The sequence below is a fragment of the Callospermophilus lateralis genome, chromosome 14 (genome assembly GCF_048772815.1).
Source record: "Callospermophilus lateralis isolate mCalLat2 chromosome 14, mCalLat2.hap1, whole genome shotgun sequence".
Classification (NCBI taxonomy): domain Eukaryota; kingdom Metazoa; phylum Chordata; class Mammalia; order Rodentia; family Sciuridae; genus Callospermophilus; species Callospermophilus lateralis.
Window position 1 is genome coordinate 60,965,686 of NC_135318.1, and position 27,447 is coordinate 60,993,132.

Sequence of the window (27,447 nt, forward strand, 5' to 3'; positions counted from 1 at the left end):
CAATATGTTACTGAATGATCAAGGGGTCACAGAAGACATAAAGGAGGAAATCAAAAAATTCTTAGAGATAAATGAAAATACAGATACAACATATAGGAATCTATGGGACACAATGAGAGCAGTTTGAAGAGGGAAATTCATCGCCTGTAGGTCATTCCTCAAAAAAAGGAAAAACCAACAAATAAATGAGCTCACACTTCATCTCAAAGCCCTAGAAAACGAAGAGCAAAACAACAGCAAATGTAGCAGAAGGCAAGAAATAATTAAAATCAGAACGGAAATCAACGAAATTGAAACAAAAGAAACTATTGAAAAAATTGACAAAACTAAAAGTTGGTTCTTCGAAAAAATAAATAAGATCAACAGACCCTTAGCCATGTTAACGAAGAGAAGAAGAGAGAGAACTCAAATTAATAACATACGGGATGAAAAAGGCAAGATCACAACAGATGCTACAGAAATACAGAAGACAATTAGAAATTATTTTGAAAACCTATATTCCAATAAAATAGCAGAGAGTGAAGACATCGATAAATTTCTTAAATCCTATGATTTGCCCAGACTGAGTCAGGAGGATACACACAATTTGAACACACCAATACCAATGGATGAGATTGAAGAAGCATTCAAAAGACTACCAACCAAGAAAAGCCCAGGACCGGATGGGTATACAGCGGAGTTTTACAAAACCTTTAAAGAAGAATTAATACCAATACTTTTCAAGTTATTTCAGGAAATAGAAAAAGAGGGAGCTTTGCCAAATTCATTCTATGAGGCCAACATCACCCAGATTCCGAAACCAGACAAAGACACCTCAAAGAAAGAAAACTACAGACCAATATCTCTGATGAACCTAGATGCAAAAATTCTCAGTAAAATTCTGGTGAATCAGAATCAAAGGCACATCAAGAAAATTGTGCACCATGATCAAGTAGGATTCATCCCTGGGATGCAAGCATGGTTCCTTATACGGAAATCAATAAATCTTATTCACCACATCAATAGACTCAAAGATAAGAACCATATGATCATCTCAATAGACGCAGAAAAAGCAGTTGACAAAGTACAGCATCCCTTTATGCTCAAAACATTAGAAAAACTAGGGATAACAGGAACTCTCCTTGACTTTGTAAAAGCTATCTATGCTAAGCCTCAGGCTAGCATCATTCTGAATGGAGAAAAATTGAAGGCATTCCCTCTAAAATCAGGAACAAGACAGGGATGCCCTCTATCACCACTTCTATCCAATATAGTTCTCGAAACACTGGCCAGAGCAATTAGACAGACAAAAGAAATTAAAGGCATAAAAATAGGAAAAGAAGAACTTAAATTATCACTGTTTGCGGATGACATGATTCTATACCTAGGAGACCCAAAAGGGTCTATAAAAAAAACTACTAGAACTAATAAATGAATTCAGCAAAGTGGCAGGATATAAAATCAACACGCAGAAATCAAAGGCATTTCTGTATATCAGCGACAAAACTTCTGAATCGGAAATGAGGAAAAACACTCCATTCACAATATCCTGAAAAAAAATAAAATACTTGGGAATCAACCTAACAAAAGAGGTGAAAGACTTATACAATGAAAACTACAGAACCATAAAGAGAGAAATAGAAGAAGATCTTAGAAGATGGAAAAATATGCCCTGTTCATGGATAGGCAGAACTAACTTCATCAAAATGGCGATATTACCAAAGTTCTCTATAGATTTAATACAATGCCAATCAAAATCCCAACGGCATTTCTTGTAGAAATAGAGAAAGCAATCAGGAAATTCATATGGAAAAATAAAAGACCCAGAATAGCAAAAACAATGCTAAGCAGGAAGTGTGAATCAGGCGGTATAGCGATACCAGATTTCAAACTATATTACACAGCAATTGTAACACAAACAGCATGGTACTGGTACCAAAACAGGCGGGTGGAACAATGGTACAGAATACAGGACACAGAGACTAATCCACAAAGCTACAACTATCTTATATTTGATAAAGGAGCTAAAAGCATGCAATGGAGGAAGGATAGCATCTTCAACAAATGGTGTTGGGAAAACTGGAAATCGTATGCAACAAAATGAAACTGAATCCCCTCCTCTCGCCATGCACAAAAGTTAACACAAAGTGGATCAAGGAATTAGATATCAAATCAGAGACTCTGCGTCTGATAGAAGAAAAAGTTGGCTCCAATCTACATATAGTGGGGTCGGGCTCCAAATTCCTTAATAGGACACCCATAGCACAAGAGTTAATAACAAGAATCAACAAATGGGACTTACTTAAACTGAAAAGTTTTTTCTCAGCAAGAGAAACAATAAGACAGGTAAATAGGGAGCCTACATCATGGGAACAAATTTTTACTCCTCACACTTCAGATAGGGCTCTAATATCCAGAGTATACAAAGAACTCAAAAAATTAGACAATAATATAACAAATAACCCAATCAATAAATGGGCTAAGGACCTGAACAGACACTTCTCAGAGGAGGACATACAATCAATCAACAAGTACATGAAAAAATGCTCACCATCTTTAGCAGTCAGAGAAATGCAAATCAAAACCACCCTAAGATACCATCTCACTCCAGTAAGATTGGCAGCCATTATGAAGTCAAAAAACAACAAGTGCTGGCGAGGATGTGGGGAAAAGTGTACTCTGGTACATTGCTGGTGAAACTGCAAACTGGTGCTGCCAATTTGGAAAGCAGTATGGAGATTCCTGGGAAATCTGGGAATGGAGACACCATTTGACCTAGCCATTGCCCTTCTCGGTATATTCCCTGAAGACCTTAAAAGAGCATACTACAGAGATACTGCCACATCGATGTTCATAGCAGCACAATTCACAATTGCTAGACTGTGGAACCCACCCAGATGCCCTTCAATAGATGAATGGATAAAAAAAATGTGGCATTTATACACCATGGAGTATTACGCAGCACTAAAAAATGACAAAATCATGGAATTTGCAGGGAAATGGATGGCATTAGAGCAGATTATGCTTAGTGAAGCTAGCCAATTCCTAAAAACAAATACCAAATGTCTTCTTTGATATAATGAGAGCAACTAAGAACAGAGCAGGGAGAAATAGCATGAAGAAAAGATTAACATTAATCAGGGATGAGAGGTGGGAGGGAAAGGGAGAGAGAAGGAATATTGCATGGAAATGGAAGGAGAACCCTCAGGGGTATACAAACCTACATACAAGATTAAATGAGGGCATGAGAAGAAGATTAACATTAAACAGGGATGAGAGGTGGGAGGGAAAGGGAGAGAGAACGGAAATTGCATGTAAATGGAAGGAGACACTCAGGGGTATACAAAATTACATACAAGAGGAAGTGAGGGGAAAGGAGGAAAACATAAGGGGGAGAAATGAATTACAGTAGAGGAAGTAGAGAGAGAAGAGGGGAGGGGAGGGGGGAGGGGTATAGTAGAGGATAGGAAAGACAGCAGAATACATCAGACACCAGAATGGCAATATGTAAATCAATGGTTCTGCAACTGATGTGATTCTGTAATCTGTATATGGGGTAAAAATGGGAGCTCATGTCCCACTTGAATCAAAGTGTGAAATATGATATATCAAGAACTATGTAATGTTTTGAACAACCTACAATAAAAATTAATTTGAAAAAAAAAAGAGGAAGTGAGGGGAAAGAAAAAAATATATAAGGGGGAGAAATGAATTACAGTAGAGGGTGTAGAAAGAGAAGGGGGGAGGGGGGATAGTAGATGATAGGAAAGGCAGCAGAATACAACAGACACTAATATGGCAATATGTAAATCAATGGATGTGAAACTGATGTGATTCTGCAATCTTTAAACGGGGTAAAAAAGGGAGTTCATATCCCACTTGAATCAAAGTGTGAAATATGATATATCAAGAACTAGGTAATGTTTTGAACAACCAACAATAAGAAAATAAAAATAAAAAAATTAAAAAAATAAAAATAAAAGAGGCTGGGGATGTGATGTAATGGGAAAGTGTCCCTGGATTAAATTCCAAGGACCCGTCCGACCAGCAAAAAAAAAAAAAAAAAAAAAATTAATTCCCTCTTTTATTAACACAAAATGAGACCTCAATGAGTTGACACGTTTCTAACAAAAAGTTAAAATTTAAAAATCCATGTTAACCTCACTTTTCTTTATGTTATCCATACTTTTTTATATTCTCTTAATGTTCTAGCTATTCTCCTGGCTTTCCACCCAAGTATGCAAGACAAAGAATGTGAGAAGCCCAAGATTCTATAGTGGCTGTTTGCATGGGGGAGGAAGTCACAATAACTGCCACACAGGATCCTCTTACACAAGAAGAGAGAAAGGATCCTCAGTGCCTCCCACATATGAAAGAGGCTGATGGCAGAAAGTCTACATGACCCAGGAGCTGTCCTCAGGAAATTATAAGTTAAAGGAGTACAACAAAAATCCAGAGAGGGAAACTTTACAGTCAGCTAGGTCTTCCACCTCTCTAGAGTTGCTGCTATTCTTCAGAAAAGAACAAAGAATCAACTCACAGAAAAGAAGACCCCTGCTTCTGGAAGTCAAAAGAAAGTAATATCAATGTGTATAAGAATGTAGACTCAAGGCTTGTCCATGAAAAAATGTCTGCAATGAAGAGGGGTGGGGGAAGGAGAGCAGAAGAGAGTTACCAGTCTAACCTGGCCCAGCCCAGGCCAAAGAAAGTAGGGATCAAGAGAAACTAAAGAGGATCTTGCGCCACATCATTCCAGAAAGAATGCACTCAAGGAACTTCCCCCTAGGGCTGGGATTGTGGCTCAGTGGTAAAATTTTAGCCTAGCATATGTGAGGCACAGGGCTTGACCCATGAATAAAATAAAAGTATTGGGTCCATCTACAGCTAAAACAAACAAACAAACAAAAAAAAAAAAAAAAACATTTTAACCCCTTTCTGAATCCTTGAATACTGCAGTAACTTCACTAATCCAATCTAATTCTGTGTTCCAGAACCACTATACTTGCTCAACCTAAGTGTCTCTTTCTTCCATCTCCAGGGATATTAACTGCATATGTTAATAGAGCAATGTATCACTATTACCTCTTACACTGTGAAACATCATTTACAACATATTCATAATATTTTAATGAACATTTAACACGAACACGGAGATGATATCCCTAACACAAGAGCCTGGGGGAGGGAAGTCATGGGGTGAGCCCATTATGTCCCTCTTGCAGGGCTGCACCTACCAGAACTGAGTCATTTAGCTTCTATTATAACTTTCCTGTCACTTTCTCCACCCAATCAACTCTCTTGTCATTTTCCCCACCCAATCCCACCTTCTCCTTGGGAGTCTGACCACCCTATTGGCTACTTCATACCTTTAAACGGACAGTTCTGTGACATCATTCTCCCACCAAACCTACTGCCACCTGCTAGAATCTTAGGCTTGCTATGCAGTTGTAAACAAATTTGGATCATCGCAAGTGACCAGAGACCAGTAACCAGTCATTAGAGTGGCCAGTAAACAGTGACCAGTGAACTCCATACTGGGAAACATGTATTCTCTACCCTCAGCCACCCACACATCCTCTGGGGTGGTCTCCTCATCCTTTGTATCTGCAATTGATGTGACCTCTTCTCTGACCATGTCAGGTAAGGAAAGAAACATTTAAAAGTTTTTCATTGGACTTTTACCTTCCTCATTTTACTAATGGAGTCAAAAGAGCTTAGAATAATAGAGGAAAGGATGGAACTAGAAATCTGGACACCTAATTTCATTTGGAATTTGACATGTACTGTGTATAGAACTGGACTATCTTACTCTCTCACAAAATCTGTTTCTTGATTTGCTACATGAGGATAACAGATTGCCATGTTCTGGCCCCTTACTTTTCTTGCATCTTGAGGGGCATGTTTATAGAGAATGAAATCAGATTTCATGGTTGTGTTGTTTCAACTGAAAGAGACAAATCCTAGGCAGGGTGGAAACCAAGGGATTTCCTCTGTAACAGTTTCCCTTCACCAAGATTTCCACTTCAGTATTTCAAATTTAGTACTGTTCATCAAAGGGACATTCACATATTTGGGAGTTTTCTGTTTAAACTAGGTGAAAAGAGAAATAGGGAGAGAAGAGCAGGAGGACAGGGCTGTAAGGAGGCAGATGTTCTTGGGAAAGCAAGTTTGTGACTGTTTAAGCACAAGGCAACAGGAATTCAGTGGAGGAAAAAAATATAAAAATAAGGGAGAAGAAAATGTTAGAATAGTAGAGATGAAGAGAATGATGTTCTCAAGAAAAAAGAGGTTGGTTGGGATGGATGTGGAAGAAAAGCAAAGATTTGATTTAAACCAACAGACAGCATAGAGTGAATCTTCCCAGAGGCTGGTTTAGAGAATGTTTAGATTAACGGACCAGCAAGGAAACTAAGGCTTCACTTGGGGTATCACTAGGGTAAGCAGGTTATCACAAAAGTCGCACTTGGCTGTTAGAGTTTTTCCTATGACCTCTTTGAAAACCGACAATGTTGACAGTTTAAACATGAACATATTAGAAGTATGTTTTAGAATTGACTCTTCCTCCAAACATGCCAAGGAAAGTGGTTCTAGACAGAGCTGGAGAAATGGCATTTTCCATGTCCTATTTTGTTCTGATTTTTAAACTACAGGGATTTCTAAAAATGTCTTGTCCAAACCTGCATCAGAAGGACACATTCCTTTGTGTGATATAAGCTGTCAAGGTGAAGCTGTTTTCCATCTTTACAACAGTTTTTTTTCTAAAACAGACAATATACAAATAGTCATTGAAGATTTCTAAATCTAAGAACCAAAAGAAAGAACTATATGAGAATAAAAATTCAAGCTCACATCTCTAATTCCAAGTTTATTTAAATAATTATCTAAAGACTTTTTGTTTTGTCTACATTTCAAATAACTGTTTGGGGCTGGGGTGTAGGGTAGCTCAAACATTTTTGTTTTAATTTTGTTTTAACATAAAGAAAGAAGGAAATGTCAGAATAAAAGACAAAAATTGTTTTAAATTTGTTATTTTATTATACTGTGATGGTTTTCTCAGACTTTAGGGACAAGATTTTCCGCTAAATGTGATAATAAACTAGGCTTCTATGATTTTGTTAAAGCATTTTCCACTTTTTTTTTATAACCAAAAGGATTATCAAAAAATGTGTTTGAATTAATTGAAATATCTACCTAGTGGGATTAATGTCTTTTCTTTGGTGTGGGTAATCCTTAGAGGAAGAGAAACAAGAACAGTAATGAAATTACTTTACACTTATTGTTTTTTTCTCTAGTATGTACAAAATTTCTTTCGGAAATTCCTTCTGTCCTCCTTCCTTTCTTCTTTCCCTCACTCCCTCCATTTCTCTCTCCTTCCCTCCCCGACTTGCTCCTTATTCCTTCCTTCCTTCCTCTCATTCATTCTTTCTTCCTTTCTTCTCTTCTTTCCAGTTCTGAGGATTGAATACAGGGTCTCATGCATGCTAGGCAAGCATGATACACAAGCTATATCTCCAGGACATTTTATTTGTTTTCTCAGATAAGATCTTGCTGAATTGCCCAGAGTGGCTTTGAATTCCTGCAATCCCACTGCCTCAGGTTCCCGAGTGTTGGGACCAGAGACCCACCATACCATGCCCAGATTCATAGTGGGTTTTGGCTTCGGTTTTCGCTTTTCCATATGGCTACCCATCTGTTCACTTTACTTAAATTTGTGTTCACTTTACTTCAAATTTGTGTTCACTTTACTTAAAATTACACACATTTTTCGTATAGTTTCTCTGTCTATATGTACTGCTTGAGAATGCATTCAAACTCACCTTCAATCATGAGCTTTGTTTTGATTAACAGTATTCACTAAAATCAAAGAGAAACATTCACTTTCATAATATTGTATGCATGATAACAGAACTCATTTCTTAGCAAATTTGATATACACTCGCTTTTGCTACATATCCATATGTTCATTACTATCTAGTCATTCCTTTTAGTTCTGAGCTGTTTTTCACTTTTGCTTCTGTCTTTCCAGAACATACTGTAACTCCCTCCAAATGAAACTTTTTGTAATATCTATTTATTAGTTGTAGTTCAACACAATACCTTTATTTTACTTATTTTTACATGGTGCTGAGGATTGAACCCAGGGCCTCGCATGTGCTAAGCAAGCACCCAAATGCTGAGCCATAACCTCAGCCCCCACATGAATCTTATGTAAAATGACTTTTATTCATGGATGAATTATCACTGTTGGCATTGTGATAACCACACTAAAGATGAGTAACCTGAAGCTCAGAAAGTTTCCATTTCTTTCAAGAAGCATTTCTTGAGAAACTGAATTTCAGGTAGTCATTTTCATGTAGGATCAGCAGTTAGGCTGAAAGAGGGCAAAGTATGACGCTTAAATTATCATTTGGATGGTAAAACTGAACTCCAGGAAATATCATGTGACCTGGACAAACAAAAGGAGATACTAAACATCACTGTGGTGATATCAGTAGATTTTCTATGAACAGGGAAAAACAAATTTCTGTTTCTCCAGATTTCTGGTCTTTGGAACAAGAGTCCTGGCCAGGAAGTAAGTTTCCATAATCTGTTGCTGATTGTGAACGAGTCGATCTCACTTCACTGACCCTTGGTGTACTCATTTGCTAACTGGTAATGTTGGAGTTTTCTCTGAGTTCGAAAATGCTTCAGTTCTAGGGCAAATTCAGGTGTCAATACTAGTGCAGGCTCAAAGGAACCATAGGAGAGGAAAAGGATGCTTTTGGGGAACAACGTGTGAAGCAGACCACTTGGGAATTCTGTGCCCAATTTGACAGAAAAGGCAGGTTATCAGAAGAGTAGTTGTAGCCATCCTAAATGGAGGGATTTGGGGTCTCTCAATGATTATTAGAATGAGGGCCCTCCTGATTACTACAACATTAAGACGACATTATTCCTCGAATATTGTAAGAATCTGCCTGTCTCATCAATATTTTCACCACCTCTTCTTCCTACAGAAAATTTCCAAAATTCTTCTTTACATGGAAATGCTGATTCTCTGCAGCTCTCTCTTCCTGTGGTGACCAATGCAGCGTCCGTGACAGGAGGGGTCTGCAACTTCTCCAGAGCCTCTGCTCCAGCTGAAACTTCCGCATGGTTACTGCCCTCAACCTGTGGCACCTCCTTTCAGCCACTCATGGGCAGTGCCTACCTTTATCAACATGCTAGCACAGCCATGGTGTCTAAGGTTACTGGCCAGAACCTGATTCCCATGGCACCTGCCCCCTATCCAAGTATTTCTGAGTGGTATATCCCAGGAAGTGCTGAAAAGAGCTCATATTCACTTGGGGACTTTAATCTGACTGTCACTGACCAGAACACAGCAGATTCTTCCCTATCAATGACATCCCAGTATGACAAAACTTCCGAAGCCAATGTGTTGATCCCTGGATATCCACTACTATCTGGTAGGCTCGTCCAGGTGACACTATCTCAGATTCCAAATCAAGGACATTGCCTCTCACTACCCCACCAAGAAGGAAGCCAGGTCTATTACTATGATCAAAACTCTTTGGGGACTCTGCTCTCTGGAGAACATTGGCCCTGCCTGCAATCCTATGGCTCTGTGCCATATGCAGGAAGTAGTGCCACTGCCCTTCAAACAGAAATGGTGACAGTGCTGAAGGAAGTTCAGCCCACAAATGTCCTACCCTCAGTCCCTACACCTGTGACCTACTACTCTGTGTCCACTCAATGTATAGAAGGAACAAATTTTCAAGGTGAGTACAAACACCAAAAAGGGGAAGGAATAAGATTACCACTCGAAATGAGGGTCCAGTTTTCAGCTGGTAACTGTGGGTCCACACATACCTAGAATTCAAGTGCTGAGATTTTAATCACAATCTTGTTCAGCAGTCCCCATTTTCAGACTCTGTCAGAGAAGCATGCAGGACAGCATAATGGCCATCCTTGCATTTAAGAGACCTCTAGGAGCACACGGAAGGAAGCGGCTGTTCACTATTTTTGCACTCAGTCCAGCTACACAACCACACTATAAATATATTTCCCTAATTTTACTTTGGTTTAGAAAAATCAATCAACACATATCAGGATGTGACAGTTTAATTGATCCTTAATTGACTGCAGGTATAACCTCTATATGTAGAGATGCTGTCCAAAGCAGGAGTCCAAAACCCCTGACCTTTCACATTGATTTCATGAGCAACAGCTGCACCCTCTCCTAGTTCATGGTGTTAAGTGTTCTTACATTCTGGGGAGAGTGGAGAGAATTGAGAGGCCCAGATATGAGGACGAAAGACTTCATGAAACAGATTTTCTGTGTTTCCCACAGAGGAGACAAGTGCTCTACCAGAAACCCATGCTGCCATGGTGATGAACCAGCCCAAAAGTAAGACTTCAAGGGATCACCTGTAACTAATATGCAACTCTTAACAGATACCTGTCAGTGGTCCTTAAAAAGAGCTAATAGAAATGCTTTCTCCACCATAGGTGGTTTCCCTGAATAGTGTATTTCTGGGAAGGGGGAGCATCCTACTTACCATCTTCCTTGGTTCCTTTGTAGGGATGGAAACTTCCCTAGGGATGGAGGCTTCCTTGGGAGTGCAACCTCCAAGTCAGACATTTTGTCTGCCACAGCCTCCAGAATTCCCACACATCTGCCATAAGAGAAAAGGCCAAATAATTGAGAAAAACTCACAAACTGAACTTGGGGACATTACCACAATAACTCCAGTCCAGAGTTCTACAGATTTATTGGCATTGCCTCCAAATCAAAGCCAGGAACAGACAGAGATTAAGAATTTGTGTGAGATTAACACCATGCTCTCAGAGCCACTGGATGCCTACCAGATTGCCATGGAGAGCCAGGATCCTCCACTACTCCCTTTAGACATCCCTGAAATCCACCAGCTTCTGGCCTCCATTGGTCCTCTGGACCAAGAGGAGAAGCCACATTCTGAAAATACCCATCTAGAAAGGAGTAGCCTGAGTCTTGAGGACCAAGGCACACTTGGAAATGGGACTGAATTTAGCAGTGGTTTTGCAGACCTCACTGCACTGGTGGGGGATATTCACCTTCCTGAGCTTTTCAGTTCCTTAAAAGACTTTGAACAACCTGAAAGTCCCACAATAAAAAAATCCAATGATACCAGAACCATCATGGAAAAGCAGGGGCAGGAAATCACAAGTGCCTTAAAGGGTCCTAGTGAGCCAATGAGGAAGAACAAACATAAAGCCTCGGAGTGTCCTGATGGAACTCCTCAGGCCAAAATGCAGCCAAGAAATCTGGAATGCACATTAAGAGGAGAAATTTCTCACAGGGATGCAGACAGTAGCAGGGCTCCTATGCACACCGCCGAGCACTCTATCAGCAAAGCTCAGAAAGCTGCATCCAGCAGGAACAGCAAGGCTAAGGGCCATGGGCAGGAAAAGACCAAGAGGACCAGAGAAAACAACTCCAGGAAAGCCCAGGAGAGGAAGCAGCCAGGCAATAAAGTCAAGGCCGAAGAGAAGCCAACTCTGCCCAAACCGAAGGGGAAGAGGAACCAACCTGACCTTTGCCAAGAGGCCTTTAAGAAGCCTCGGAGCTGTCTCGGCATGCACATGCTGGAGTCGGTGCAGGTTTTCCATGCATTGGGGAAGAAGAATGATAAGAAAACTGGGCTGTCTTCCTCCCGGGCCCCAGGAAACTCAGGCCGTAACCAAGACCCCCGTCCATGCCCAGCTAGGAAACCATGGCTGGCAGTTAAGGGTCCTGAGAAATCACAAGTCAAAGCCCAGAATCCAGATATTAGTGCTGAAGGAAAGGGTCCCTCTCCATCCATTTATGAGCCTCCACCACCTGGGAAGGTTAAATTGGTACCTTTGCCTTTTCTGACCCTGGAGAAACCTCCACCTCGACCAGTAATCAATCGGAGGCCACAATCTCTGGCCTCACGCAGACCCACTGGGGCTTACCCTGCCCAGCCTGGCACTGCTAGCTCAGCTCAACCCATGGCAGTCAACCAATCCCAACCAGCTACTGCCAACCCATCTTGGATGCGTCCTGCCAAGCCAGCTCACCCCGTTTTGACTCATGCCATTCAGTCAGGTGTGAGTGCTTCTACCCAGCCTAGTGTCCCTCGGTCTGCTGCTTCTGGGCCTGCACCCTACAAAACATCATCTTGCACTTCTCTCCATTGGCAACCAGTTCCCAATGTTGGGACCAAGCCCCAGTCACAACCGCCCAAGCCTCAAAACCAATATCTACTCCAAGACTTTGCCTTACAACCAATTCCATGGAGGAAACCCAATGTTTCTGGGCAAGTAGTATCAACTCCCATCACCAAACAGCAGAGGCCAGAGCGGGAAGCCATGAAGAAGAAGGCTCAACAAGAGCGTGAGAATGCTGCCAAGTACACTGCTTTGGGGAGAGTGCAGTGTTTCATTGAGAGGGAAAGAGAGATGGAGATTTCTCGCTACTATGGCTACATAATGTAAGAGCTGCTGAGATCAGTGGTGCCACTTAGGGACCAAATAGTTTTCCACATGTATATAGATAGAGAGATACACATTTATTTATTCTCAGATGCTTTCAAAGTTTAATAAAATTATATAAAGAAATGGGATATAATTCACTAATACATAATAAAGAGGCCTTCTGGTACCACTGACAATTGTTAGAAAATAAAGAGGCCTTTGGGTACTATATGGGTACCAAATGGTGTTCTCATATACACATAGATAGATAGATGAAAATTTATTCATTAGGCACAGTTGAAAAGGTAATATAGTTTAATAAAGAAATCCTATAGTATTGATTAGAGGGTAAGTAATAAAGAGGCTTTATGTTGCCATTTGAATACCAAATAGTTTTCCACATATATATATATATACAGAGAGGTACATAGATACAAAGGTATTCACTTATAGATTTTTAAGACAATATAGTTGAATAAAGAAATGTAGTAGAATTGTTTGAGAGATAAGTAATCAAGATGCTTTCTGGTACTGCTTGGGCATCACATAGTTTTCCACATGTGTAGATACAAATTTTATAAATATGTAGATATAAAGATACAAATGTATTAATTCTAATATATTTTTAAAATTTAGTCAAATTGATTGAAGAAATTCAATAGAATTGGTTAATAGATAATAAAGAAGCCTTGTGTTACCACTTGGCTATCAAACATTTGTCCTCATAGATGTATGAATATGTACTCCTTCCAATATACTTTTAAAACTTAATAAAATTGAATAAAGAAATGTAATGGAATTGATGAATAGATAATAAACAGGAGTTTTGAGTTTGAATGGCTGTTAAGTGTGGTTTAGTTTGGTAGCGGTGGGGATCACAGCCTGCATGAGAAGAAAGGAACTCAAAGTTGGCCAGGACAATTGAAGTAAAGGCTAGGAATGGGGGAAAGAGGAAGGCATATGATCTAGCACTAGGAAGGCAAAAAGAAGAGAGATGTATGGGCTTACTGGAAGAATCAGGAATTGGCAAAATGGCTGACCAATAACACAATGTTGGAAACTAGGGTTAAAATGATAAAATGTCTATCAAGTTGAAAATGATAGGAGACGGGTTCAGGTTGACCAGAACAAATGCAGAAATCAAACAAAAAACTCTCATGGAGAATGGCCTATTTTTTGGCCTACCTGAAAGATATTTTACAAAAGAAGATTCAGGGCACAGCTCCACCACGTTTGGGTCACTTAAGATCCTAGCTGGGAAAGGTGAATACAAAACACAGGGAATCTACCAGGGGTGTCAGAGGGTTCACAGTTACCCTGAGGGAAGCTGATCACCTGGGACTTGGCCAAGTGAACTGCAGCAGCATGAGGCCCACCCAGAACATGGCCTGGAATAAATCACCATTGACTCAACACCCATGCATCAGGACAGCAGAGATGCACTACTTGAATTAACCTTCACACACAAGGCCAGTATCACTCTGACACTTTACTAATGGTCGAGAAGCAAGGCCTCAATCTGAGGCTTGTGTCCTCAAGTCCTCAGTGTTGGCAAGGGCCCCCTGCAGGCAGCCAACCTGGCTTTCAGAGCACAGTATAGAGATGTTGGGGTAGGGGGTGAAGGAGAGAGATCACACAGAAAAGGGCAATAAATACTGAACTGAGAAGCCTGTCAGGTCCTCTTCCATTGATTCTGGCAAGCGCTGTCTTCAGGAACCATTGCCATGAACGGAACTCACAAGAAAAAAAATCACTCCTTGGCTTCCATCTCCACCCAACACAAGCAGAGTGCGCATGCACAAGGATCAACCTGCCAACAGCTGCAGGACCCAGCAGCCCCAACAGTTTTTACCCATTCCCTCCAAATTGCCAGTCACCATCTTCACCACTCTTCCCACAGGAGACACTGCCTTTTCCCACATTTTGGAAACTTCCAGAGATATTTAACTCCAAAACGTATGTATCACAATTTGTTGAATTATCTGTCCTACAGATTTGAAATGTAACCTTTATGACATATTAAATTCCTATGTGTATTTGCATTCTTCTTTGTAGAATTTGCCTGGCTTTCTTGCTTTTCCTGTTTACCAGGTCTCTGGGATATTTTTTATCATGCATTTCATTTTTTAAAAAAAAATCATTATTCTTTCATTTTAGACATTATCTATTATGTTTATTCATGTGTTCCCTTTTAGATTGGTCTTCTTTTGATTTCTACCATCTCATCTAATTTCCATTTATGTTCTTCTTTTTTATTATGAATCATAAAACTCAACATTTCAACCATTTTTATGTGGATAACTACAGCATTAAGTAGATGCACAATGTTACTCAAGCATTATCCACTATCCAAATCCAAAACTTTTCACCATCCCAAACAGAAAGCTATATCCATGATATAATTTTCCATTCCCCTCTCAGGCTCTGTCCTATTTTGCATTGCTTGGCCTTCTGGTTTTTAGCTAGTTTTGAAAGAGTGGGCTACTATCTGATGTGCTTGGGGGGTTCTCTTCTGACTTGTTTTCATCGTCTTGAGACGATGCGATTCTCCTGTTTCTTAGAATACCTTTATTTGGGATTTGGTTTCCTTCTTTTCTTTCTATGCACTTTTTATGCAAAATGCACTTTCTTTGTGAAAGTATGGTTGAGGACAGAGTTTCTTATGTGATGGAACAGAAACTTCCACCTCTCCTTCCTCCACCTCTTCTTCTCCCCTCCAGTTCTGTCCCTCCCCATTCTCCCTCTGCTCTCCTTCTCCTCCTCCTCCTTCTTGAACTAGTAAAAACATATCTGCTTATTTTCTAAAATTTTCTGGCTGTTTCCACCTGGAGGTTTATCCTTTGTGTCTATTGTTCCTCCCAGCGATTTCTCCTCTGGGTGAGGCCATGTCCTGAAAAGGAGCATTGGCTGTTCATTTTTCAAGAGAGTAGAGGGGCTGGACACTGTCAGCCCTTCTGATTTGAATGTGCGACATTTGTACTTATAGCTGCCCCTCAGTATCCACAGAGAACTGCACCCGGGACACCTCACAGACACCAAATTCCACAGAGTTGAAGAGAGACTGCACACATTCAAATGATCTAAATCATCTCTAATTACTTATCATAACTACAATGTAAATGCTATGTAAATAGCTGTTGTACCATACTGATTATACATCCTATAGTACATATTGTAGGAGACCTACTGCACTCACTTTGGGCTTGGCCAGAACCCCTCTCAGTTTCAGCTGCTCTTCTCCTGCTGGCCCACAGTGCTTTGCAGAAATGCCTGCTGGAGCTTTGAAAGCCTCCTGTCTCCCATTTCCTCTGCTGCAAGTGCTGCTGCCAGGCAGGTCTGGTGCCTCCTGCTGGTGGTTGGCCCTATCCTCTTGTTCTGAGGTTCCTAGGGAACACTGTGTTCTCTACTTTTGTAGTAAATGCTACTCCAGGGTTTGGCTTTCTTTCGTCTATTTCCATGGCCTCTAGGCCAAATGTGTCTTTTTCTTCTCTTTGTTTTGGGAGACTCCAAACTGCACTACTGCCTGCTACTTTCTGAAATCTTGATGGATAACATAATTATTTTAAATTGAGAAGGTTGCAGGTTTCTGTTCCCTGAAGCAGAGCTTCATTTCCCCCAAACTAGTTAAGACTCTGAGACAGACTGTGAGTCTCCTGTAACAACCATGGCACCTGGTGTCTTTGCTTGCTATGTTGGTGTTTGAGTGAGAAGCAATCTCAAGGTTCATGGGGGAAGGACATCTGGCCACAGGAAGGGGGAGTAGTCTGCGGGACAGGTGGAGAATGGGGACATGGCCTCTAGTCCAAATATGTCTTTTTCTTTTTTTGTATCTTCTTTCTGAACACATTTGAGAAGGAATCTCCTGTTTGCTCTTCTTCCCCTGTGGGTGGGGGTGGGGTGTCGGTCTATACACAGTTTCCTTGTCTTCCTTAGCATCATCTTTCCAGTTGTCCAAGCCAGAAACCTTTGACATCCTTTGACTCCTTTTTCTCTCTCCCAACCACACACTTGGAATTTTCCTAAATTTTATCTGCCCTCTCTTCACATGACATCTAGAATACTACCCACTTCTAACTCCATTCCTCCATTTCTGCTGTAACATAATCCCTAACCATTTACTGCCTTTCTCTATCAATGATCGGGGACACACACATTTTCCATAAAAAGACAGATAGATGGTAAATACATAACTGTCTGTGAGCCAGATTGTCTCTGTCTCCATAGCTCCACTCTGCACTTGTAGCATGAATGTGGCCATGCAAAATAGAGAGAACACATGAACTTTAGCTTTGTTTGAATAAAACTTTATTCACAAAAACAGGCTGTACTGCTTCAAAGACTCTGGCTCTGCCTGATCCACTGCTATGCTCCCTTCAATCACTCCACCCCAGAACCCCTGAGCCCACTTGCTGTTCCAAGCCTAAAAAATGCTCCTTACCTCCGTCAAGCCTCTTCTCAAATTGTACCTTTCAATGAGGCATTGTCTCACTACACTCTTTGAAACTGCAATCACCTCTCAGGGTTTCTCCCTTCCTTCCATCTGATTCCCTTCACCAGGGACCACATCTCCTGCAGTGATGTGAACCTTTCAATACACTGTGTAATTTAATTCTTTGTTGTCTTTATGGTTTAGACTTCCCATCACTCCCTTGCCCTTCAATTCCTAAAATGTAAGACCCTTGAGGGCACAAAATTTTCTCATATGTTGTTCATTTCCATGTGTCCCATGTCTCAAACAGTGTCTCAAAAATAAGAGTAGATCAGTACATGTTTGTTGAATGGCATATCCCCAAAGGGCTTAAAATCAGCATACTATACTAATGCTGAAACATTCATGTTTGCAGCAGTTCAATTCATAATAGCTAAATGATGGGACCAACAGAGCCCTTTAACAGATGAATGGATAAAGAAAATGTGGTATCTATATACAATGGAATATTACTCAGTGATAAAGAAGAATGAAATCGTGGCATTTGCCAGTCGATGGATGGAACTGGAGACTGTCATGCTAAGAGAAATAAGCCAGTCCCCCCAAAACCAAAGACCGAATGTTCTTTCTGGTATTTGGATGCTAACAAAGAATGTTGGGGGATGGGGGAGGGAAGAGTAGAAGTTCACTGGATTAGAGAAAGAGGAATGAAGGGATGGAAGAAGGTGGGAATAGGAAAGGCAGTAGAATGAATGGGACATAAGTTTTCTATGTTCATGTGTGAATATGTGACCAATGTAACTGCACCCGACAAACAACCACAAGAATGGGAAGTTAGGGATACATGGGTTGGGCAGCAGAGCTCTGGGACCAAGGGGCTAAAGCTGAGAAACTTAAAAAATGCAGACCACCAGGGCACTGCTTATTTCTCCAGGTCTGACCTGCTGTTCTACCAGGGGTCTAATCAGGCCTGTGTCTGTCTCCCTCCTGAGTAGACCACAGGACTCATCTAAAAGGCCTTCCTACACCAGCTCCTCTCCAGGTGGCCAGACAGAAGTTCCAGAACAGGACTGTCTCCTGGGACATTGACTCAGCACACAAGTTCATTGGTGTCAGGGCTGCCACTGTTGGTGTGACCAGATCAAACTTTATAGCATGTGGTAAGATCATTATTGAGAGCAATATAATTTGTACATACTGAAATATGCAGATTTGAATGCTGTTTGCCACTCCTGTTCCCAAGCTTCATAACAATTTGTTTTCATTCACTTAATTCTATTTTGCAGTCTCAGCGTCATCATACACTCTAAAACTAGTCTAAAATGTGGTCTGAAGAACCTATAGAGCCTTGGTATAACATAGCATCACATTCTCCCTGACCTAAATCCTCAGTTTTTATACTGAGATTATTGTCTCAAGCATAACCCCATCCCTACATTTTGTACTGATCAGGATGACTGAGACTCATTTTGGTTCACCCTACCATACTATCTGTCACTGAGGTCCTTCTATACTCTCTTCTCAGTTTTATTAAGGATAAGAAACCCTCAAACCTCCATATGGTACATAGGTCCTACCCAGAACAGTCACATTTTATTAGTGTCAACTAATTCTCAGTTGCTCCAAATATCCCTTATTCCTGTCTCTATTTTCCTCTCCATGTATTAGGTATCTGGAAAAAATACCTAAAATCTTCCAATGATCTCCTGTGAGGCTTAGCATTAGAAGTCACACTCTTTACCTGGATTGCAGAGTGATTCAGCCACTGTGGCCTCACTGACCTCATCTCCCACTTTCTTTCTTCCTTGCTACTCTCCAGCCACACCCTCAGAACATCTGCAGTTCCACTCCAGACCTTTGCCCAGCTGATTACTCTCATGAGGTGCTTTTGTAGTGCTCTTCACTTGGCTGGTTCCATCTTATCATTCATGTCACCTCCTCAGAGAGAACTTCCCTGTCCATCCATTCTAAGGAGCTACCCAGTTACCCTGTATCAGTTGGTCTTGTTTCAGTTTTCTTGATAGTCCTGACCCGTCTCTGATATGGTTTGGTTGGTTTATTGTCTTTCTTTGCCCACTAGAATATGATGTCCAGAAAGACAGGAGATTTCTGACTTGCTTCCCGCTCCCTTCTCAGTGCCGACATTGTTTTGTGACCCCAGTGGACATTCAATACATATTCCCGGTTGCTCACATATTACTGAGGTCAATGCTGTCTCCTTGTGCCCAAAATCAATTCCATGGATGGTCTAGCCAATTATGGTGATAACCACGATGTGCAAAACTAAACCAACCATTATGTTCCTGGGACCAAGAATTCTTCACAAGGTAGTCTGAGGTAGAAGCATAAAGCCTCAAGATTAGATGCCTTCATTAGCTATCATGGTTGGGAATCTATGCTAGCCAATGGATCTACAGTGAAAACGAACACATCCTGTTTTGATAGATTTCATAGATGTTGGCTTAGAGCCATCAGAAGGACAAATAACTTTAAAAGATGAGCAAAGGGGCTGAGGTTGTGGCTCAATGGTAGAGTGCTCACTAGCATGCATGAGGCACTGGGTTTGATCCTCAAAACCACACAAAAATAAAATAAAGATACTGTGTCCACTTAAGCTCAAACATAAATATTTTTTAAAAATTCAGCAAGATCCTTTGGAGGATTTAGGTGGGTTGCATGCATTGAAACACTACAGCAGTTTATGTGGAACATTGCTAGGGAACAGAGGTTAACAGAAAGCAGAAACGGAATGTGTATTAAAGACATTGTTCACACTGGTAAGATGTTTGCTGTGAACCCATTGGGAACATAAAAAGACAGAATTTGAAAACTACATACTTGGGAAGACAAAGATGGGATGAACTGTTCAAATATAGGTAAATACACAAATGCATTGCAATTTTAAAATTGTACGTTAGTATTGTAGGTAAATTATCTTCTTTTTCACATGGAATTGGGATTACCTGAAGATGTTGTCCCTTAAGAAGGGAGGTGATTTAGCCTTTGAAGAGGTGGGCATTAAGCCCACAAAATGTGGGCATTCAAGAAAAAGGTGGCTGTAAAACCATATATGTAAAACCATAACATGAAGAGTAATCTGTGGTTTGGAGCACCACCTATATTTTTTTTTAAGGACTGATATCTCCGGTCAGCAAGGAAATGTCAGGATTGGAAGACATTTTCTTCCTCATGCGTTTAAAGATCTTTAATATGTGTGTTTGTTAAAATTAGTGAGTAAATGTGTTCCTGATGGATTGGTTGTATTTTATAAATACTCTTTTCCTTATTTTCTGGCTAGTTAGCTATGCACTATATAATTTATATTAAGTAATTCAAAATCTTTGTTTCAGTTAAATGTTGCATCTCAAGGTTGAGAATTTCTAAAAGAGTTAAATGCCATAAGAAATTTTAGGGTCCTTTGGTGTACTTCAGGTCAGGGATTTTATCATTTTCTATTTGGTTTACACATTTACTTTATGTATTTTTTTATATTTTATTAGTTGCTCAAGACAATACAATGATCTTGATGTATCATACATTTGATTCAAATAGGGTATGAATTCTTATTTTTCCACATGTACAGATTGAAGGATCACATTGGTTATAAATCCATGTGATTACATACAGCAATCCTAGTGTCAGTTGTATTCTTCATGAAGTGAGTAGTAAGCAGACCCTGCAACTTTTTTGTATTTATAATTTTTAAAAGTTTTTTTAAAGACCCTGTCTCAAAATAAGATTTTAAAAGAGGAGCTGGTGACAGCTCATAATCCCTAGTACCAGAAAAAATGGGGGGTGCCTAGTAGGATATCTTCTGGTCATTGAGGCTTGAGGGTTTCCAGTATTGAAGGGGAAAATAGAGCCCAATACCTCTTCTTCCCCACCCTTCTCTCTCTTCCATTCAGGTCATAATGTAAGCAGCATGTTCCACCATGAACTCCCTTTCAACTTGTGCTGCCTTGCCAACTGACTATGGACTGAATCATCCAAAGCTGTGAAACAAAAGAAATCCTTTCTCTTTTATAGGGTGATTATCCCAGGTTTTTTTTTACAGTAACAGAAATCTAACAATACACCACATTCCTCCTGGTTTTAGGCCTACTGCTTTTCAATGATGTGAAATTGACAAACCTCCAAAACAGGAAGCAAACATCACCCAATGATAGGACAATCCCTAAAAAGGGAAAACATTGATCCTCTCCCAAGATATCCTTTCCTGTGGCAGTGCAATAGACGCTCCACTATTGCCCTGTAAAAACACTGCTTAGTTTAAAAAAATTATAATTTTTGCATTGAGGACACTGGAAGGCGAGCTATCCCCAGGCAAGGACACCATTACCCTTGGTGCAGCTACCTCTTCCCATGTCCCATTCATTCAGTTTCAAGAATGAGGAGGCCTGGGCTCCACTGCCTCTACCTCCTCAGGTTGTCCATTTGAGGAGCCCCAGGTTACAGGGTGGGTGAACAGCCATGCGGTTTCATTTCTGATTGACACAGCGGCAAGCCGTTCACTTTTGACACAATGGATTGGACCCACTTTTTTGGCAGACACCCTCATTATAGGACTCTCAGGAACCACTACATATCCACTAAAGACACTCCCATTTTTTGCACAATTCAATGCTTCTCATTATCCATTCTTTATACTTATGCCACATTGCCCTTCTCCCTACTGGGACAGTATCTGCTCCACAAAGTAAAAGCCTCAATCATCATCCCCCCTTTAAACTCTACTACCATCTTCTTAATACATTCTGGCCTAGATCTAGTCCCTGAGTCCCCTAAGCGTCTGATTGTTCTTTGCCCATTGGAATCAACCCCACAATATAGGATACTTCTCAACCTATAGCTAAACACCACTCTCCTCTTCATATCCAACTAAAAAATACCACTATGTTCCCTTCCCCAATATCCATTAACTCCCTGACTCTCAGAAGTTTAAAGCACATCAATCATCTCCCATTTATTATAGGTCCATCTCGTCATACCAACCACCTTTCCTCACAACTCCCCCATATTCAGAGTAAAGAAACCCAATGGCAAATTCTGGCAAATACAGAATGTCAGAAAAATCAATGAGGCAAGTGTTCCCACATATCCTGCAGTATCCAGTCCCTATACCCTTATCTCATATCCCAGCCTCCACCACACATTTCTCAGTGCTCCACCTGAAAGCTACCTTGTTCACTATTCCCCTCCATCCTGCCTCATGCTCACTTATGCCTTTAACTGGACTGACCCAGGCACTAATGTGTCTCAGCAGCTCACCTGGGCTGTTCTCTCACAGGGCATACGAGATAGCCCCCGCTAAATTGGCCAGGCTCTCCAACAACACCTGTCCACCTTAAATTTATCTCCCAGCCATCTCATACAACATGTAGATGATGTCCTGCTCAGTAGCCCATCCCCCAAATTCTCCAAACATCACCAAAACCCTACTTAATGCCCTGGCCTCCTAGGGTACAAGGTCTCTCAATCTAAGACCCTGCTCTGCTCCCCTCAGCTGCTATAGTTAGGTATCCTTCTGACCCCCCAACTCCCATACAATACCCTCAGAATGCCTCCAGGCCTTAAAGAACCTTCCCCTACCTTCCACTAAGAGAGATAGGCTTTCCCTCTTAGGACTTTTTCAGTATTTTCCCATCTGGATACCCAAATTCCCTCTCATAGCCAAACTCTTTTATGAAGCCTCAAAAGGGAATCTTTTAGATCTTCTTCCATCTCCCCATTCCTTTTCTTCCACCATTTCTACTCTCCAGAATTCTCTTCTGGAATCACTAAATCTTTACTTACCTATCCCTAATAAGCCTTTCTTCCTGTCACTCCACTCAGGCAAAGAAGACAAAGGAGTCCTTGAGACTGCTTTAGCAGAAATCAAGGAATATCCCCCGCCCCAGGACATTCTCATCCAAACAATTAGAATTAGTTTATCAAGGTTGGCCCTAGGCCTCAAGGTTTTAGAGACTGTAGCCCTACTGATTGATCCCTGAGGCCAGAAAAAAACATTTTTTGACATTTGTATTATGTCAACTTTTTACTATTCTTATCACACACTCTCTTTCAGAACTTCTCAGCTCCTGGTCATTTCTCTTCATTCCCCCAACATTCCCCCAACCAGAGTCCAATGACTGCATGCACAACTCCTGGATCCCCTAACTAGGTAGCAGCAAGACTCCCTATTAATCCCTGCCACTCTTCTCCCAACCAAAATCCACACTGCCCCTGTGATTCCTCACTCTTCTCCTGAACCCTTGATTTGAATTATTTTATTTTTTTAATATTTATTTTATAGTTGTAGTTGGACATAATACCTCTATTTCATTTATTTATTTTTATGTGGTGCTGGGTATTGAACCCAAGGCCCGGCCTGTGCAAGGAGAGCACTTTACCACTGAGCCAAAACCCCAACCCCTCCCTTGATTTCTTAATGAACCCCTTTTCACATATAACTGATCACCCAATCCCTGACTCTCCAGACTGGTTCATAATTGAAAGCTCCCAGACAGAGTCCCTGTTGGATATAGAAAATGACAAACTCCAAAATACTGTGGCATGGGAAGAGGGGGTAAAGAAAAAACCAGCATATTGATGGCATTGACCATTGCCCACTGCATTCTATGCCAGTGACAGAAAAATCCCTATAAAGGAAGCCAGAGCATTGATACTTCCACAAATAAATCTTTTCCCAGTAACACTACAATGAGACTCCGAAGGGAAAGAGTTGAACACTGAATGCTGACCCCAGACCTTGCATTCTACTCCAAGTAAAAACACTGTAGAGTAAAAACAAATTTTCAAATTCTCCCAAACCTGTTTCCCGAGTACTCATTAATTAAGTCACCTCTCTGTAACCTACATAAGCATTGATTCCCCATTGGGCGCGTGGCTCATTTTCCACCTTCTGAGAAGTGGGATCATCGGAGGCAGCACTCTGTTCCTGCATAAAAGCTGTGCTGATCCATGAAGTTTGTATCCAGCCTGGTCCTTTTGTGCTAACAGTCCCCAAACCTTGCAGGCTACGCTATACTTCAAGGAAAGATTACAGCAGATTCTTCTTTTGTCCTCACCCATTTCATTGAGGCTCCTCCCCTCCCCTCAGGCACCACATCTTAACAAGCTGAACTTGCTGCTCTCACTCAAGTTGTATCATGAGCCAAAAACAAATCAGTCAATATTTTTACTGATACCAAATTCACTTATAACATAATTCATTCTAATATCCTAATCTGCAGGGAAAGAGGTTTTCTTCCTCAAGCAGGAATTCTTAATGCTAATTACATAAAAAATTTGCTTGAAGCTGCTCCTCTATTCCACAAGATGGCAGCGTTGCACGGTGAAGGACATCAGGCTGGCAAGGGATACATTTCCTTAGGAAATAATACAGGGGACTGGCTGGAGAAGCAGGCTATTCTCTCTTACCACCAACCTTAATTATCACAAGCCTCTATGTTCACAAATCTCCACTTTCTCCCTGAAGAAACTAAAGTCCTATTATCTTACCCTGATATGAGCTCCCTCCAATGATTCCTTAATAATTCACTAAACCTGTCCTCTTCAGATTTACAGTATCTCCATCAAGTTCCTCAATCCTGAACCACTTGTCTCAAGGATAACCCCAACCCCAATGTGAGACCACCCTCATTTCTGACACACCAAGCTAGGGAGACCTTCCTGACACCAACTGGCACCTTGACTTCACCCACATGTCTCCTGTAAGAAAAACAAATAGCTCTTAGACTCCATAGACACCTTTACTGGATGGGTCATAGCCTTTCCAGCCAAAAATAAGAAGGCTTTTACCATTGCAACATAATTTCCCAAGAAATAATTCCATGTTTTGATTTACCTTCCAGTCTCATATAGGCCCCCAAGTTACTTTCTTTATTACCCAAGAATTGGCTAAAGTTCAAATATAAAATGAAATTTCCACATTCCCTATCGTCTGCAGTCCTCAGGAAAGGTTGAAAGGACAAATATGTCCTTAAAGGCAACCTTAACCAAATTATCTAGAGATTTCCTTGGATTTGATTAAGCTCCTCCCTTCGGCCCTTCATGGATCCAGGGACTGCCCCCAAATCCTCTTATGATCAGCCTCTTTGGACTTCTTTATGGAAGACCCCTTGTTCCCCCACCACCATTCAACCTCAACCACCTAGCATTCCTCAGGTGTCCCAAAACCCTCCTACCTCACCTCAGGGATGCCCTCTGGAAATATGCCCTCACTCATCTTCCAACCCCCAATCTTCAAGATCCCCTCCTCCTATTTCCATAAGGGACTTAGTTTACCTCTCCCCTTATCAAAAAAAAAAAATGAAAGGGCCATTTTGAGGTGATTCTGACCACACCCACCACAACCAAAATACAATGCCACCCATTCCAAATCCATTTAAGCAATTTCCAATTTGTTCCTGTAATGCCACTTACCATTCTGTTCTCACAGGCCTCACACTACTACACATGATCTACCTCCCAGACATTCCTGAGGAATAGCGCTGATCCTCATACCCAGAATTCTTAGTGTTACTGTCTTAAGTATCCTTTTACAATTAAAAAATATTTTATCAATTATAGTTGGGCACGATACCTTTATTTTACTTGTTTATTTATACGTGGTACTGAGTATCGAATGCAGCGCTTCGCATTTGCTAGGTGAGTGCTCTACTGCTGAGCCAAAACCCCAACCTCTACTACCTTTTCTTAATAGCACTCAAGAGTGAAATTAAATTCATCATATTTACTCCCCCTTCATCTTTCTCCTCTTCAAACATTAAAACTCATTTGAGATCCCTGGCTTCAAGGAACATTCATTGTCCTGACACCCACCCAAATTTATTTCCTCTGTTTGTGTTTTCCACATATCATCTTTAACTTCACAAACTGCCACACCAGACAAGAAACAGCAGAGACAAGAAGTGGCTGATGTACTCAGTGAGAATCCTCTCTGTACAGGCAAAAATGTTAATGTCTTGAGCCTAGAAGACACACCTCAGACCATGGGGTTAGGTTAAGAAAACAAGAGAGACAACCGGGGTGGGGGCCAATTGAGGAAAACAGGTCAGTTCATTATTCCTATTAGCATGTTCCTCATGCTGGTCATCACAATATGCACAACTGCGAGCATGGCTAGAGACACAGGCTTATAGGGCCCACATTCTACAGCCTGTCACTGCTCACCCAGTAACATGGTTTGATCCTCCCCCTTCAATCTATCTGAATTCCAAGCCTCTTGCCTGGTCCTTTCTTGACTACCAGGTCCTCCCAACAATTTTGGTTCAATTATTCAGGACTGCACTCCTCACCCCCTCTTTCCATTTCTCTCAAAAATTGGGCCTCAAAACTTGGCTTACATATGTCCCAAAATAACAGGATCAAGAGGCCAGGCTTATTTTCCTCACTGGCAGAGGCTCACCTGCATGCCAGGAAGTTAATGTTAATTACTCATGAAGCAGACCCATGTGCTCTTATCATTGGCACAGAAATCATTCACCGAAAGTTTTACAATGGTCTGAAGGTGATACACCTCATCCTTGGAATATTTCTGTGCAGGAAAACAAGTTATAGATTGTGGTTCTCCTGGGGAACTGACTGATGCTGAATCTAAAGCTTTAGAATGAAAATTACCTTATAGGGACAATTCATAGGACAGTTATAGAACTGTTTTACATTCCAACTCCACTAGATATTGGTCTTAGGGAGAATTATTACCTGCCATTAGAATGCATTTTGGACCAATTAAGGACCCGATACGGAAAATAGGTCTGACTGAGGAGACATTTGGGATCTGGAATGCTGATTCTCAATATAATAAGTTGAAAAATGTTATCTATAGAAACATTTGCTTCCATAAGGTATTGTATCTCCCAGTATATGTATTAAATCCCTATGTTTTAGGGTCCACACCCATTCAAATACAATATGATGCCTCACAAAATCTATATTATGTTAAATGTGTATAAAGTGTATGCTACAACAACATTTCAACTCTATGGCAAAATTCAGCACAAACTATAATTACTCTCAAAAGGCTCCTTGTAAAATTAAAAGGACCATGGCAGGAGGCCCCTTCAGTCATTCAATGCAGAAACTACTGAGGCACTGAAACACCACGCTAAATGGCTCATCTGGTGGCTGAGAGCTGGGACTGTTGTTTTGACTGGCATCATTACCTCTGCCTCTACTGCAGTGGAGACATCGCATCAGAAGGTCCAAACACCCATTACCTTCAACAATTCCATAAGAATTTTACCGAGTCTTGGCAAACTCAACAACATAGGGATCCAGATCATTCAAATAAAATTCAACAAATAAAAAATTCTATTATTTGACTAGGAGAATAAGTACAAGATTTACAATGGGCTCAGAGACTTCAGTGCCATTGTAACATCACCCAATTTTCTGCTATTAGAGATTCATATGATGACACAGATTCAGTGGCAAAATATATGTAATCACCTAATGGGACTGGATCCTCTTCATATCAATACTTGTTTGGATTAAAATTACAATCTCCAGTTCTGCCATAGCTAATGCAAAAACACCAAGTTTTGATAAGAAATTTGGGGCAGATTAACTAAACGGATTTC

The 27,447-nt window shown here is 40.8% G+C and overlaps 1 protein-coding gene across 1 annotated transcript; it reads left to right on the plus strand.

Moving 5' to 3' along the window:
* Positions 1-5,522: 5,522 nt before the first annotated feature.
* Positions 5,523-12,456, plus strand: LOC143380171 (uncharacterized protein C2orf78-like). The gene is made up of 3 exons (XM_076832957.2): positions 5,523-5,619; positions 8,976-9,737; positions 10,541-12,456. The coding sequence occupies exons 1-3, from the start codon at positions 5,523-5,525 to the stop codon at positions 12,454-12,456; spliced, it is 2,775 nt and encodes a 924-aa protein (XP_076689072.2).
* The last annotated feature ends 14,991 nt before the right edge of the window (positions 12,457-27,447 follow it).